General features: G+C 45.8%; 1 protein-coding gene across 1 annotated transcript in view; it reads right to left on the bottom strand.

Moving 5' to 3' along the window:
- Positions 1-16,315, bottom strand: part of abca12 (ATP-binding cassette, sub-family A (ABC1), member 12) — a 112,336-nt gene that overhangs the window by 9,108 nt on the left and 86,913 nt on the right. Inside the window, 8 exon segments of the mRNA XM_056288934.1 lie at positions 521-671; positions 1,368-1,477; positions 1,824-2,052; positions 2,667-2,920; positions 3,197-3,359; positions 5,908-6,023; positions 11,696-11,873; positions 14,755-14,809. Coding sequence (XP_056144909.1) covers positions 521-671; positions 1,368-1,477; positions 1,824-2,052; positions 2,667-2,920; positions 3,197-3,359; positions 5,908-6,023; positions 11,696-11,873; positions 14,755-14,809 — 1,256 coding nt within the window.

Raw genomic sequence — 16,315 nt, 5'->3', positions numbered from 1 at the left:
ATTTGAGTGAAGATGGATAATGAGGAAATTCCATCATCTTTTGACTGTTTGCCTTGCGTATGGCACTGATTCAGCGGCTGGGGAAAGCAGACGCTCTCAGTAATCACCAGAGAAGCAGAGATTGATTAGCTTTCAGAGTGATAAATGGGGAGAAGGGGCTGAAGTGAAGTGTCAGATGAAATCCTCACATCATCAAAGTATCGGTTAAAATGTAAAGCCGCCCAAATTGATACATACAGCATCGCCTAATTTGTAAGCTTCAACTGCACACACTGATAGTGAAGGCTTTTAACATTTTCAGCCGCCCTAGATAGTGTAGTTCTTGGCATGTCACTCAGCACTTCCCGTCCTCTGATTCACTATGCATGGAAGTGTCAACATCTAACAGTCTTTGTGGCAGGGGCCTTTGAATTCACATCTGATCTTGTGTCATTTTGTGGATGGTGTCATCACATCCTGTCACTTGACGAAGCTCTGCACACATGGGGGGGGGGTAATGTGGAGCGCCACGCTATCTTACCCCGTCAATCTCCTTCTTTGAGATGCCGCGGATGCGGGCGTAGAAGTACAGATGTTCGTCGCCGCTGAGCAGATCATCCAAGGCATCCACTTGAGGGCAGTAACCGATGTTTATGCCCTTGCTGCGACACTCCATGATGTCTACCATCCGTCTGGGGGAAAACATCAATAAAAGCAAGTTGTCTTAAATGGGTCCAACCACATGTCATAGAACAGATGGAAAATGTATATGTGTAGGGTGTGCCGGTGGCACTGCTGTCCGCCGTGCGCTGTGCTGGGAATAACCCCCATGTACTGCAATAATAAAAGTGCGGGGGACGTGTACAGCGTTTTGATTTATTCAGCAGAAAAGCCTGAAAAACTTCAGCTTCTTAATTTTGAGTACATTTTAAACATAAAGAGGTTTTTGTTCTTTAGGTGTAAATCTTAGCTGATCCTTGTCTTTGGTTATTGGCATTTTTGTAAATTCTGTCCCTCAGACTTCATTAGGCAGTGCTGTCTGGACACCTGTAAGACTGAGAAGAGAGATTGCTGTAAAGCAGCCCCCTGTAAGGGATTTGCGTATGTAACCCATCTGTTATCCTGTCTACCGATTCTTTTTAATTACTGTAAACAATGCATTTTGATGGAGAATCGCGGATAAATAAGCTGATGTTTTTTTAATTTCCCTCGTGCTTCCCTTGTTTCTGATGCCTATCATCACCATCACCTGGGGCCGAAGAAGCGACAGGGAATAAAGCGTAAAACAAGAGCTGGGCTTAAACATGCTATTCTTGGAATATTATTCTGGACATGGTTGCGTGGTAAGTGTTTTTGGATTAGTTAAACTGAGTAAATGAATTTCTTACCCATCCCAGTCCTTAATCTGTGCCGTTCCGTCAGTGGGGTAAACATCTCCAGTAAGCATCTTGAAGGTGGTAGTCTTTCCTGCTCCATTCACACCCAGCAGACCAAAGCACTGCAGACAAGGATGACACTCAGGCTTTGCTGAATACAAAGGCTGTCACACATGCCACCTTAAAGAAACTGCAGAAGCTTTATGCTGTATCTGACAAGCTTAGTCATACAATGCTATTAAGTGTCTTCCCAAAGATTTCATCAGCATCCTGGTGATTGTTCAAATCTGAAGGCCTATCCACAATGGAGCATTTGGTTATATTTCCGTGCAACCCTGGGGTAATGGTGCATTATGCATATTAGTAGCAATAAACAACAGATGGGCAATTTGTTTTCTATCATACCCTTACACTGGCGGAAATCAAACCAAAAAGATTTTGAATAAAATTACCCATGATTAAGCTTACCTCGCCGGCAGGGATCCCCACAGAGAGCCTCTTTACTGCCTGAACCTTCTTGTTGAGGTGCTGGTACACCTTGGTCAGCTGGTTGACCTGCAGAATGTCAGAGCTGGCTGCTCCGCTGGAGACACGCAAGTGCTCAGCTGCCACGTCCTCGTCCTCGTCCTCATCCTCATCCTCATCCCCATCCTCACTAGACACCCGAGGTACCATCTTCCTGCCAAAGATCAAACCCCTACAAAAAGGACAAGCAAATCCAGTCAACTAGCTGCACTTCTAAGTTATTGGATGGGATATGACTCAGGCTAGGAGAAGAGGCAGAGAGAGAGAGAGCATTACCAGAACTGTAATGGTTTGAAACCCGAGTGACAGAAGGGAGATTGCTGTACTAAATTAGTAATGAGCTGAAACTAGGAGAAGAGAGAAAGGGAGTCTTACTTAATCTATGACAGAAACCAGAGAGAAAGGAGGAGAAAGGAGTCTTACTATGATGGAATCAAACTCTGAGAAGAAAGAAACTCGATAATTAGTGATAAATATAGAAGGGGAAGAATTAAGAATTAATTTCGAAGGTGTAAAACATTGAGAGCTATTGATATAGGGAGAAGCTAAAAGAAAAGTGCATGCTGAGCAATGAGCACAGTCTATTCAGTGGTGGAAATGTTTTTCTTTGAATAGCACAAATGCTTTCCACACCAATTTCTTTTACGTGGCTTGATAAATGTGTGCGATATTGAGCTACCCAAATCATTCCAACATTCTTCGGATGAATATTTCATTAGTTTCTCAGACACATCCAAAAACCTCAACATTAACAGCCGAGTTTGTGATACGTTTTTGCCGTCTCACCTGACTTTGCGTATGAGCCACTTGTTGAGCAGCAGGCGCAGGGTGAAGAAGACCAGGCCTTGGATGAACAAGGAGATGAACATCCAGCCCAGGGCGTTCATGCAGAACGGGTTCTTGTAGGCGTCGATGCCATAACCACTGAGGATCTGGACCTCCATGTTCCCCCTGGCCAGCTCCATCAACCCGTTGCCGAAGCTGAACTGCGGGAAGATCAGGAAGGCTTGGCTCAGCTTCCGGAAGATGTCATCGACCGCCTGCGGGAGTGAAATGTAGAGCAAAAGGTGAAGGGAAAGGGACAGTGAGTGGTACATAGTGAGGATATGACATCTTCATAGAAAGACTTGAGTGCTCCATCTGAACCGTCTTCTCACTTCTCCGTAATTATGAATGTCAGAATATCACTGCCCTGAAAAATGCGAATACTAATTTCCCTTAATCTATCAATCTTAAACGATCCCACATTTAAAGGTAACAGCCTTACAGTTTCGGGGCTATCGAGTAGCATCTTGGCTCGTGTGTGTTTTGCTGACCTCATTGTTGTGCATTTCAAGTTGACCGAGAAAGTAGAAAATGGAGGTGGACATGATGGTGTTGACGCTGATGAAGAGGTTGATGCATACATAGGTGATGAAGGCCATCTCCGCATCCTTAAAAACGCTGGATAAGAGGTACATCCAGGGGAAGGTCGCAAACCTGGGGAGGAGACAATAACGGCAAGGTCTAGCACAAGACTGGATGCAGCATAAATAATGCTTCAACCACCTTGAAATAAGTCATTTTGTGATCCGGCAGTTTGGATTTCAAATGCCAAAACTCCCGAAGGCGGTCTTGATTCCCGTGTTCATTCTGCGGAGGATGAAAGTGGATATGGAGAGTTTATAACGTTCCCTCCGTCAGTGTCTCTCTCTAAATAACATGCCCTTGCACTTTTTTTAACCGACTGAAGCGGTTCACTCCTTTAACAGGCTAAACAAAAAGAGCCGTGGGCTCGACGAAAAGAGCTATTAGAGAGCACCGAGAAAAGGGAAGGGGAAAAATAGCCGGCCATAAGGAGTGTAAACATTCAAACGTGACACCAAAAGGGAGGAAGATAAATTATTTCTCCCTCTATCCTCTGGTGGCAGCTCATCCTATCTGTTTGTCCTTTCTTTTCTTCCCCCCCCCCTCCATGTTTTTTGTTTCTTCCCCCTTTCATTTTTTTTCCCTCGTGAAAAATGTGCTTGTTCAGTTGATTGGGGTTATGGTCATCAAAAGAGGTAGGGAGTGGGGGGGGCAAAGGGAGAGAAAGAGCGTGAAGGAGTGAGAGAGGAAGATTAAGAACGACGGAGGTGAGGAAAATGAGGCCGACGCCTTATGCAGACAATCAGTTGGAACCAGATAAGAGAGATAGAGCCGGGAAGAGGAGACAGCCTGTCATGCAACTAACCACCCCTCCCCCACCCCCAACCCGAAAAAAAAAGACGCTTCGTGGACAGACTGTGCACGCCGAGCTGAGCCGAGGCACTGAGCAGAAGAAGGAAAGCCGCGGACCAGACCCAGGTGGGTGCAGGCAGGCCGGCAGACCGAGCCTTGTGACCGGGCTGTGTGATTATTCATCGGCTGGGAAGGAGACATCTGTCTGATAAATGGAAAGCAGAGTGCTGAGCTGTCTCCCCTCAATGCAGGGCTCGAGATTGGGGCCTGTAGCGCTACAGGGGACAGCAGCTTAAACTTACACTGCAGCCGGGGACAACGTTTCACATGTGTGGGAGTGTGGTGGGTCCTTTTTTTTTTTTTTTTTTTTTTTTGGGGAATCTCAGGGCAAACTGCACAGTCATTTAAAATGAAGAAACAAGACATATCAAATGAGCGGGAAACCATAGAGTAAAATGCGGGGGTCCTTCAGGGTGGCACGGTGGCTTGACGGGTTAGTACTGTTGCTTCATAGCAAGATGGCCCCTGGTTCAATCCCTGCCCTTCTCCCCCCCCCCCCCCCCCATTTTTCTCCCTAATTTTATCCCGCCAATTACCCCACTCTTCTGAGCCATCCTGGTCACTGCTCCACCTGCTCTGCTGATCCGGGGAGGGCTGCCGACTACCACATGCCTCCTCCGACACATGTGGAGTCGCCAGCCACTTCTTTTCACCTGACAGTGAGGAGTTTCGCCATGGGGATGTAGTGCATGGGAGGATCACGCTATTCCCCCCAGCCCCCCCCCCTAAAAAAAAACAGGTGCCCTGACCAACCAGGACACATACCCACATCCGGCTTCCCACCTGCAGACACGGCCAAGTGTGTCGGTAGAGACGGCCGACCAAGCAGGAGGTAACACGGGGGATTCAAACCAGCGATCCCTGTGTTGGTAGGCAATGGAATAGACCGCCACACCAACCAGACAACAAATCCCTGCCCTTCTGATTGGAGTCTGCGAATCCTCCGAGTGCCCGCACGGATTTACTATATAGGTACTTGCTCAGTCCAACGACGTGAGTTTGAGACTCCAAACTGCCCATAGATGTGAATAATGTGTGAATGGCTGTGTGTGGGCCCTGCTCTAGACTTGGGAGTCTCATATGGGTCTGAACAATAAAATATCTCAAGTCTCATATGGGTCTGAACAATATAATATCTCAAGTCTCATATGGGTCTGAACAATAAAATATCTCAAGTCTCATATGGGTCTGAACAATACAATATCTCAAGTCTCATATGGGTCTGAACAATAAAATATCTCAAGTCTCATATGGGTCTGAACAATATAATATCTCAAGTCTCATATGGGTCTGAACGATAAAATATTGAATGAGGAGTGTCCCAATTTCAAAAGTTGTCACACAAGGACAGTTGTGACGTTAGTCCACATTTGCATATGAAATGTGGAAGATGAGGAAGCGAGTTTTATTATTATTATTATTATTATTATTATTATTATTATGAGAATCTCACACCTCAATGTACCTGTGTGGCAAGTACACACATTTTAAAATGCTGGGGAAATGCATATAGAGGAAGGACAAAATGTGGGGTACATTTTTCTGTGTGGTAATAGCAGAGGGCACTTTTACATAAAGGCTGCGCCGCCTATTACATTTACAAGAAAACAAAATGAAAACTATGTGAAGTTTCACTCAGACGGGCTGGATCAGAGTTAAGTCTCCTTGAGGTGCCAACATGAGGTCATTTGACTTGAAATAAGAGAAAGCTTCCGTGAACAGACTGAAGGCTGAGCAGTCGCCGCGGAGGTGTAACTAAGGCACTGACCCAAAGAGCACCAGGAGCAAGGTGACAGCTGCTAGATTCTGCCTGTCCGTGAACGCTGGATTCTGGAAGGCTGCAATCACACCCACCGTCAGAGCCACAGGGATCAAGTAGAGGAGCTGGAGAGAAGCAGGAAGAGGAAGCTAAAGGTTAGTCCATAATCAACTGTTAAAACGGAGTCATAAAAGCTGATGCATATAGATATGTAAAGAAATGTCTCCTGCTAGTTGAGAATGATTTGACAGCACAAAATGAAAGCAGATTATACTTTTTTTAATGCTACTTTATTAATCCCTATGGGGGAAATTATTTCTCTGCATTCATTCCATCCTAGCTGTGTAGCTCGGACCAACTCCAGTTCATCTTGCCATGCCTCGGTCAGGGGCACAGACAGGAGTTATGAACCCTAACATGCGTGTCTTTTGATGGTGGGGGAAACCGGAGCACCCACAAAAAACCCACTGCAGACACGGGGAGAACATGCAAACTCCACACAGAGGACAACCTGGGATGACCCCCCCCCCAAGGTTGGACTACCCTGGGGTTCGAACCCAGGACCTTCTTGCTGTGAGGCGACAGCGCTAACCACTGCACCACCACGCCGCCAAGTTCTTTATATACGTTTTTAATATTATTTTATATACCAAGATTAAGGTACCTTTTAATGTACAATGAGGCATATATATATATATATATATATATATATATATATATATATATATATATATATATATATATATATATATATATATATATATATATATATATATATATACGTATATACTTGGGACAGAAGGATCGAGCAGTAATACAAAGATTTGACCGGATTTGGCTTTTTATTAAGCCAAAAAGTACAAGAAATTCACCCAACTCTGTGTCCGCCAACCAAACTCGCTGTCCATGCTCAAGCTTAGAAACATCACCTGACCATACACTATGATGCTCTCTCCACTACCAGGTGTGTGTACTCCTCTAACATTATCAGTAAGCCGGATGTGGGTATGTGTCTTGGTCGCTGCACTAGCGCCTCCTCTGGTCGGCCGGGGCGCCTGTTCGGGGGGGAGGGGGAACTGGGGGGAATAGCGTGATCCTCCCATGCGCTACATCCCCCTGGCAAAACTCCTGTCAGGTGAAAAGAAGCGGCTGGTGACTCCACATGTATCGGAGGAGGCATGTGGTAGTCTGCAGCCCTCCCTGGATCAGCAGAGGGGGTGGAGCAATGACCAGGATGGCTCGGAAGGGCGGGGTGATTGGCCATGTACAATTGGGGAGGGAAAAAAAGAAGGGGGGGGGCATTATCAGTAACTGAAAATCCAGCTGCAAATAGCCCTTTCTCCACTGTTAGTAAACTGCTAAAGCCCCATGATGTCATCATGTGCATAACTCCTCCAAAGACCTCTGCAACTCCTCCCTCCAGTTTGTCTGACAAAATCTCCTCCATAAATCAATCACTGACTGTCCAACCAACATCCAGACCTCCTTCTCTCCTCCCCCTCATCTCCACTGTCCAAGCTGCTCTGGAAAATTGCTTCATGTCAGCTTCCCTAGTGAACTCCACCCAACTCATTGAAATAATCACATAATCTAAAATCCTTAAAAGTTCTCGATTCCCTTCCCACTGTCCTCACTAAAGTCAACGTTTCTGTTCTCTGTCCACACATTTGCAGACTATACAATTCATCCTTTGAACATGGAGTCTTCAATTTGGTTAATTGAACAACTTCTCTCACCCCAATCCTCAACAAGCCGGTCTGTATACAAGCATCCTCAATATCTATTGCCCCACTTCTAACATCACCTTTTCTATTCCAACTTACCACTATTCTGAACCCCTAACACAGTGGTGTCCAACCCTGCTCCTGCAGAGCTACCCTCCTGCCGGTTTTCGCTCCAACCCTAATTTAATACATCTAATCACCACCAGTATCTGGTCCTCCCTCTCCAGCTCAAGCGTTTGTTCATGAAGTAGCACCAAATCCTGGCACCACGTCATCGCCTTCCTCTGTAATAGTCTTCCTTACCCCGTAAAGCACTCCATCACCTGGCCCCTTCCTTCCTCACTTCAATGGCTGATGTTGTCCACGGCCAATGCTTGGATCCTGATCCATGCTGCCGTTTCACCATGATTAGATTACGGAAATGCCCTTTTTTTCCGGCCTGCCATGTGCTAGTACTAAAAACCTTCAGCCGGTTCAAAATGCCGCTGCTACGATATTAACTAAAACAAAAAAGTTTTGACCATATCATGCCGATTCTAGTCTCCCTTCACTGGCCGCCTCTTCATGCTAGATCTGACTTTAAAGTGCTACTTTTAACCTATAAAATACTTAATGGGCTTGCCCCCTCATATCTGTCAGATCTTATACAGCCTTATGTACCTTATCGTGCCCGCCGCTGTCAAAGTGCAGGCCTCCTGTCTGTCCCTAGAGTTAAAGTGAAGTCTGCAGAGCTCTCTCCTACCACACCTCATCTCTTTGGAATATTCTCCCAGCCACCATCAGAGGACCTGACTCCATAGACTCTTTCAGATCTAAACTGAAAGCCATCTGTTCTCACTAGCTTTCAACTAGTTGTCTTCTTTCTTTTACTTCTTTGAAACTTTGACTTCCTTCTGAGCTTTGTCACAGCCGTCCTCTTGGGAGGGTCTCAGTCTCGACGTATTTATAACTGTAGGTCTTAGCAGTCATCTCGTGGCTTTGCCCCGCTGACGAGAATGTTACTACACTTTCTGAACGCATCGACGACTCTGACCTTCTCTTTATATCTCTGAGCACGAGTGCCCATGCTGCGCACATGTGCCCTCTCGCTCTTTTTCTCTCTGTCTCTGTCTCTCTCTCTCTCTTTCTTGCTTTTCCTTTAAGAAAGACACTTTGTCATTGTAAGCAAGCATACGACAATATTCATCTTTTGCATTTAACCCATCCTATGGTATAGCAGCAGTGGGCAGCCGCAGTGTAACGCCTGGGGACCAGCTCCAGTTCTTCTTTCCATTGCCTTGGTCAGGGCAGAGACAGGAGTATTAACCCTGACATGTCCTTGAAGGTGGGGGGAATCCAGAGCACCTGGCAGAAACCCATGCAGACACGGGGAAAACATGCAAACTCCATAAAAGAAAGGACCTGGGATGGCCTGAGATTCGAAACAAGGACCCTCTTGCTGTGAGGCAACAGTGCTAACCACTGGGCCACCATGCTGTCTGATTACCATGGATCATCTCTCTCTCTTTCGACCACCTGACGACTTCGGAGCACGCTTGTGAGGCATGCGGTTTTCCCTTGGTCACAGTCCCACCCCCTCCTGGAGATTTCTATCTGTGCCTCGCCTCTTGTGTGTATGTGAATACTATTGTCTCCGCAGGGCCCCACTGAGCATGGGGTCCCGCCGGCTCCTGAATGCATCTGTGGGGTTCCTGACTCTCTCTGACAGATTCACTAAATTTGTCCTGCACTCTCTTTACAAGTTTATTACCCAGCACATTTAAATTTGCCAAATTTTACGCATTAACTGTATGTATTCTGCATTACCTTGCTCTGTGTTAGCTATGGTATTACATTATAACTCTGTTATTTTTGTGTATTTTGTGCATTTGACACCTATTGTATGTCTGTCTGTCCTGGAAGAGGGATCCCTCCTCTGTTGCTCTTCCTGAGGTTTCTCCCATATTTCCCCCCCCCCCCCCCGATAAGGCTTTTCTTGTGGAGTTTTTCTTCATTCTGGTTTAGGGTCCAATGACAGAGGGTGTCATATGCCGTATATGGTTGTATATGGTACTGATTGTAAAGCCCTTCTGGACTACCTTGTGAATTTGGCTTATACAAATAAACTTGACTTGACTTCCCTCTCCTCTACCGTCCCATCCGATCACACCGATCTGTCTCCACTGGTCTTCTTTCCATACGAACAACCTACCACCAAAGCTTTGTTGACATGGTGTTCTCAGTAACCACACCCACCATCCCAGAACGCCCCAACTCCATCCATCTCCCCTCATTGTTCAATCCTGCCTAAAAATCCACCTGTTCACTCTGGCCTACCCGTAACCCGTTTTCCATTTTGTTTTTCGGTCTGTTTTCAGTGGTCGACAGTTCTGAACTGCTTATATTTTCTCCTTTTCTTTCTCCCCTGCATGGCTCAGGAGGTAGAGCGGGTCGTCTAGTAATCGAAAGGTTGCTGGTTCGATCCCTGGCTCCTGCAGAGAACATGTCAAAGTGTCCTTCAGCAAAACACTGAACCGCCACTGCTCCTGATGAGCAGATTGGCACCTTGCATGGCAGCCTCCACCATCAGTGTATGAACGTGTGTGTGGATAGGCGAATGTGAGGTATACACTGTAAAGCACTTTGAGTGGTCGGTAGACTAGAAAAGCACTATATAAAATGCAGCCCATTTACCATTCTTGTAAGGGGTTTAAGTCTGAAGGGCTGTTTAGGGTTCAAGCACAAAGGGCTTAAACCCTATAGTTTTTGTGCCGATTTATTTTTTAGGGTTCAAGATGAACGCCTTAAATCCTATTGTATTTGTGCTGGTTTATTATTATTTGTCTTCTTCAAAAATGTTTGAGCAAATCCTAGTAAGACGGTGAAATGGTAGAGACGTGAGATTTTGCAGATTGATTGGAAGTTGTGTGCAAGCGCTGCCCAAGAAATATGACCCCAATTGAGGTGCTATGATTAAAGGTAAAATATTTGAATTTGAAAAATCCTAACTCCCACGCTGTGAGTCTGATTACACAAAACTTGGTACAGAGATCCATCTATCCTCACTCTACAAATGTGCCTCAAGAACAACTTCAGTCCGCCGAACTGGAAGATATACTATTCTGATTTTTTTAAAAAACACATTTTTGACATCTCCTAAATCGTAGGTCTGCTTGCTGCCAGATTTCCTAGGGATCATTATTGGACCAAGCTGATCAAAAGTTGTATAAAGCTTGTTGATAGCTTATTTAGTTTTCGAGATATTGACCAATGAACTCCAAAAGGGCATGGCTCACCACATAAATAGACCAGAGTCAACAACCGTTGGGCCAATCGTCACAAAACTTGCAGGATATGTCCACATACCACATATCCTGAACGTTTCATTCAAATTGACCACTAGGGGCGCTACAAATGCAAAATGGGCGTGGCTTAACACAAATCAGACTTCTTCTTTCAGCTTGTTCCCTGTTTTTCAGGGGTCCCCACAGCGGACTGTACAGTTTCCATCGGTACCCTGTGAGGGCACAGCACCAATGGCAGCCATTGTTAACCCGGGCCTCAGCCAATCCCATAAGGAGCCGCAAACGATCTGGTATGGCCTTGTCAATCCGCACAATGATTTGACAAAATTATAAGTCAGATGCCCTCCCTGACACAGGTAAAGCGCTGGATGCCATCCCAGTATTCATGGACTTGTGCCCATGCTTGTCGCTATAGGTCGTTATATATACAAATAAGACTATAAATCAGAAATTGTTTGTCCAGTCATTACAAAACTCGCAAGATATGTTTCATAACAATGTTGCCCCACATGTGTGAAACTATTTTGAAATCACTCAATAGGGGGCACCCCCAGTTCCAAACACATTGACGGGCCTGGTGCAAAATTGGCCAAATTTGGCTATATTCAAGTATCTTTGAATTTATTTTATCATTACTATTATTATTACTATCATTACTATTATTATTACTACTACTATTATTAACATGCATGTACAATTACACTGTATTAGTTTCCATGTGGGTTTGGTAAATATATATTTAGTTGTGGAAAATGAAAGAAGTCCTCCAAGGCATGTTGAAGAAGTTACCATGTCGTAGAGGAAGTTAACAGCCCAGTAGAGGGGCTCGCTGATGCCTGCAATGTGCTGGAGCCTCTTGGAACCGCTGTGATATTCATGGACCTCATAGATGGCAAAGCTGGCTGTCATGATGGCGTATCCCGTCAGCACGGACAGGGCCACTAAGATCTGGATTACACCCTGGACCCTGTTTGGTCAAAAAAAAAAAATTGTCATCACAAAAGAGAGTAATCAAAATTGTGTTCAACAAAATCAATCTTGATTACGAGCTATTTAGTTTTTAGGTCATCAGCGGTTAATATTACCTTCACATCCCTATCATCCTTATTCAATCAGATGATACAGCTGCAGTACATACAAGTAGTTTAGGTTCAGATCCATGAATAACAAAATGTGCAATTCAACCGATATGCTTCCCTGTGTTACGAGTCACTGTGAAAGTAACAATCGGTTGTCATTTTTTAGACAAAAAAACAAAAAACAAACAAAAAACAAAAGCCCACTTTACAGGCCTCCTACAAACTAACTCAGATATTTGCCTGCTGATATGATTCATTACCTATACTCAAGACTCATACTAAATATAATCACATAATTAATAGCTTTGTTAAGAGAAACTTGCCAGGCCTTAGCTCTAAGAGAATGGCCACACAAAGTAATGGATTGTTTCACATTGCACTCGGAACAACTGACTGCTATCACTGTATTATCTGTGAGCCAACTGATGCTGCAGTAAAGGCTAAAATAATGTGGACTTTAATGGAGGAAGAGGAGCGGAGTGTCCTGCATACTAACTGGCTCAGAATCTATTGACCAGGCCAGATACCACCCTATCTGCCGAGGCTTTGATCCTCTAGTTCCAATTCCACCCTTTCCCTCTTCAGATACCCCCTTCCAACCTTCCTTTAACCATTCATCCCTAGCCATTCATCTGAAAGAATCCTACATTTACTGAGACGCGTGCTATTTTTTTTTTTTTTGTGTGTGCCTTTTTACTTCGGCCAGAGCACAACTCGGTTGACCACACAAAATAAGCTGGATGAGGATGAAAACTGGATGAGGATGAAACACAGCTAGCACAGTGACATGGGGGAGAGAGAGAGAGAGCGAGAGAGAGAGAGAGAGAGTCAGAGAGAGAGGAAGCAGCGACAGATCCTCACCAAAGACAGGCTCAGTGACCACAGTCTAGCCATTGAAAAGGGGAGACACAAAAAGACGTGGTTGCCAAAAGAGCAACGAACATGTGGTCAGTGCATGACAGATGAGGTGGAGACAGAGGTGCACTTCCTCCTCAAATGTGACACATTTGAAAAACAGCGACGGGCTTTTGTCAAAGAGCTGGAACATGTGACTCCAGAGTAGCAGGAAATGGAGGACGCAGGTAAGCTGTGGGTGGTCCTGGGAGGGGGGCCAGCGGCGAGCATTGCAGCAAGATTTATATTATCTTGCCACAACCTGAGAGATAGTGGGGGACAGCACCTATTGCTACTGTTGTTGTTTGATATCATAATCATTGTTGTTGTTGCTGTTAGTATTATAATCATTGTTGTTGTTGCTGTTATTATTATAATCATTGTTGTGTTGTGTTGTTGTTGTTTTACATGCTTTGGCAATATGTACACAAACGTATGTCATGCCAATAAAGCACATATTGAACTGAATTGAATTGAATTGAGAGAGAGAGTGGGTGACGGCACCTATTGCTATTGTTGTTGTTGGATGTCATAATCATTGATGTTGTTGCTGTTATTATAATCATCGTTGCTGTTGTGTTGTTGTTTTTACATGCTTTGGCAATATGTACAAAATGTATGCCACGCCAATAAAGCGAATATTGAATTGAATTGAGAGAGAGTGAGAGAGACAGAGACAGAGAGAGACAGCAAGAGAGAGAGAGAGTGAGACAGAAAGAGAGGCGGAGAGAGAGAGCACGAGACAGAGGGAGACAGAAAGAGGGGCGGGGAGAGACGGAGACAGCGACAGAGAGAGAGAGAGACAGAGAGAGAGAGAGACAGCAAGAGAGAGAGAGAGTGAGACAGAAAGAGAGGCAGAGAGAGAGAGCACGAGGCAGAGGGAGACAGAAAGAGGGGCGGGGAGAGACGGAGACAGCGACAGAGAGAGAGAGAGACAGAGAGAGAGAGCAGGGTAGGATAGGGTAGAGCAGCAGCTGCTGGCTGGCTGCAGGCAGCAGCTGCTGCTGAGCAGGCTTGTTATCAATATGGCCGAGCTGCCCTCAGACTTTCTCCCACAGGTACCGGTAACTACACTAAGGATCAGACATTTTGAGTAATAAGCCCGGCGCATCTTTAACACTGCTTAGAACAAATCGATTCAACAAGTCGAGCAGCAAAATATCAGCCTAAACTGAGGAAAGGTCCACCACACAGCTCTCAGGACACTTTGGCAGTCTGGATGCTGTGTACTGACTGGCCTCAAGGTGGAAAAGTTAAGAGCATAAAAAAGACACAGGTGCGAGCATGACTCGGGGGAGGAACTTGGTCAGGTCACGGCCTCAGCTCACCTGGCGCTTTGAATGGCTAATTTGATTTGATTTGATTCACCTCTCTGCACACAAGCTCACGTACAGCTGTGCAATCACACACAAACAGCGTTCAAATCCTCGGCCAGGTCTCTAGAGCAGCCTGTAAAGTATTTTAAACAAACCCATTTGGGGAAGTGGAGCAGAATCAATCCACCTCTGTGCCACCTTCAGGGTAAACACCCATTACGGGCTTCTAATCAATAATGCAAGCTCAGGAAAATCCATCTAGAAAATCAAATATGGGTAAATACAGCTGTCAAGTAGCCACCCCATTACACCACCCTGACACTGAAGACTTGCATTTAAATATAGTAGGGACACACTCATATCCTGTATTTTTGGTCCGGCCAGAAAATTGCCAATAATGCTCATCACAACCCCCCTGATAGCTTGGGGATTATTCTCGCTGATTAGAATGCAAATGAGAACCTTTTTTCTTTTTTTTACATGAAAAGCTGTTCATATTTGCTGGGCGTCGACAGTCAGATAAAATGCAGAGGGAATGGTGAGGAGGGGGAGTCCTTACACTGAATCTTCATCATCCGCATGGCCAAAGTAGGGGTGACTGGAGGCAGAGATGGCTGTAATAGGAAGAGAAGCGAGATTTAATTTAGCCACATAAAACAACAGCACGTTATTTTCTTCAGCCAAAAAAACCCATGAGCAATGTTTTTGCCCATACAATAATGGATTATATTTCTAGACACCCAAAGCGCTTCACATTGAAGGGAGGGGGTAACTCACTTCAACCCCAACCAATGTGTAGCACCCACCTGGGTGATGCATGGCAGCCTTTTGGCACCAGAGCGTCGCCACACTTGAGGTGGAGAGGGAGGAATCATTGAGCCGGTTAAACGGAGGGGTGATTAGGTGACCAGATGGAGAGAGCCAGGGTGGGAATTTTGCCAGGACACCGGGGAACCCCCCTACTCTTTGCGATAAGTGCCACGGGATCTTTAATGGCCGCAGTGAGTCAGGACCTCAGTTTAACGTCTCATCTGAAGGACGGCATCCCCTACAGCACAGCGTCCCCGTCACTGCACTGGGGCATTAGGATTTGTTTTTATTAGGAACAGGGGGAAGACTGCCCCCTACTGGCCCACCAACACCACTTCCAGCAGCAACTCACGTTTTCCCGGGAGGTCTCCCATCCAAGTGCTAGCCAAGCCCATACATGCTTAGCTTCGGTCATGCAGCAGAACCAGGGTACATGGTGGTACGGCTGCAAGTCTTGTCAACTTTATTCGGCATTTCCATTCACCCACTAAATACATGAGCACGTTTCTCCCTACCTCTTCACAGCATAGTAACCTTGGGGCAGTTTGGCAGCCACTACCTTGCTCATGGACACTCTGGCACCACTGCTAGAGCCAACTCCCTCTCACCCCAGTGTCTAAACCTACAGCTGGAATAAATGGGCCTGAACCAATAGTGTTTCAGTTCTCCGTCAGCCCGCGAGCTAACTGACCACAACTTTTATCTTATGTTGTGGAATCAAAGCGGACCCTCGTCCATCGCCCGCTTAAGAGCCCCCCCATAGACGGAGACACACGGCCAGCACCATGGTGAGGCACATTCACTTTTGACAGACGGACCCCCACTGTGAAAAGCAATCTCGCAGAATACTGCCCACAGACACCCGCCTTGTGAGTCTGCGGGGCCCATGTGAGTGATTGCATGTTGCCCCCAGCTTTTTTTATCGACTGTTAACTGTGTGTGGATGAAGGTGTGTGTATGTGTTGAGGGGGGTAGCCTGAAGCAGAGAAATAAGTATGTGTGTCTTTGTGTACGTGTGTGTACGTGTGTGTGTGTGTGTGTGTGTGTGTGTGTGTGTGTGTGTGTGTGTGTATGTGTGTGTGTGTGTTCTCACACCTGGAGGCGGAGGGTCAGGCTGAAACAGTGCTGAAAACGTGAACCCGCCTCATTCCCTTAGCATAGCTACCGGCTCAGCAGCTCTCATCTGCATTCATGGGGCACAGTACTGGGGGTGGGGGGGAGGGCTAAGGACAAACAGCACCCCCTGGCAGTAAGCCACTGAAATTAATTGTGGGTGTACACACTAACGGCACAGAGCAGTCACTCAACTT

Source organism: Lampris incognitus, chromosome 11 (assembly GCF_029633865.1).
Source record: "Lampris incognitus isolate fLamInc1 chromosome 11, fLamInc1.hap2, whole genome shotgun sequence".
Classification (NCBI taxonomy): Eukaryota; Metazoa; Chordata; class Actinopteri; order Lampriformes; family Lampridae; genus Lampris; species Lampris incognitus.
This window is presented reverse-complemented; position numbering and strand designations above follow the sequence as displayed.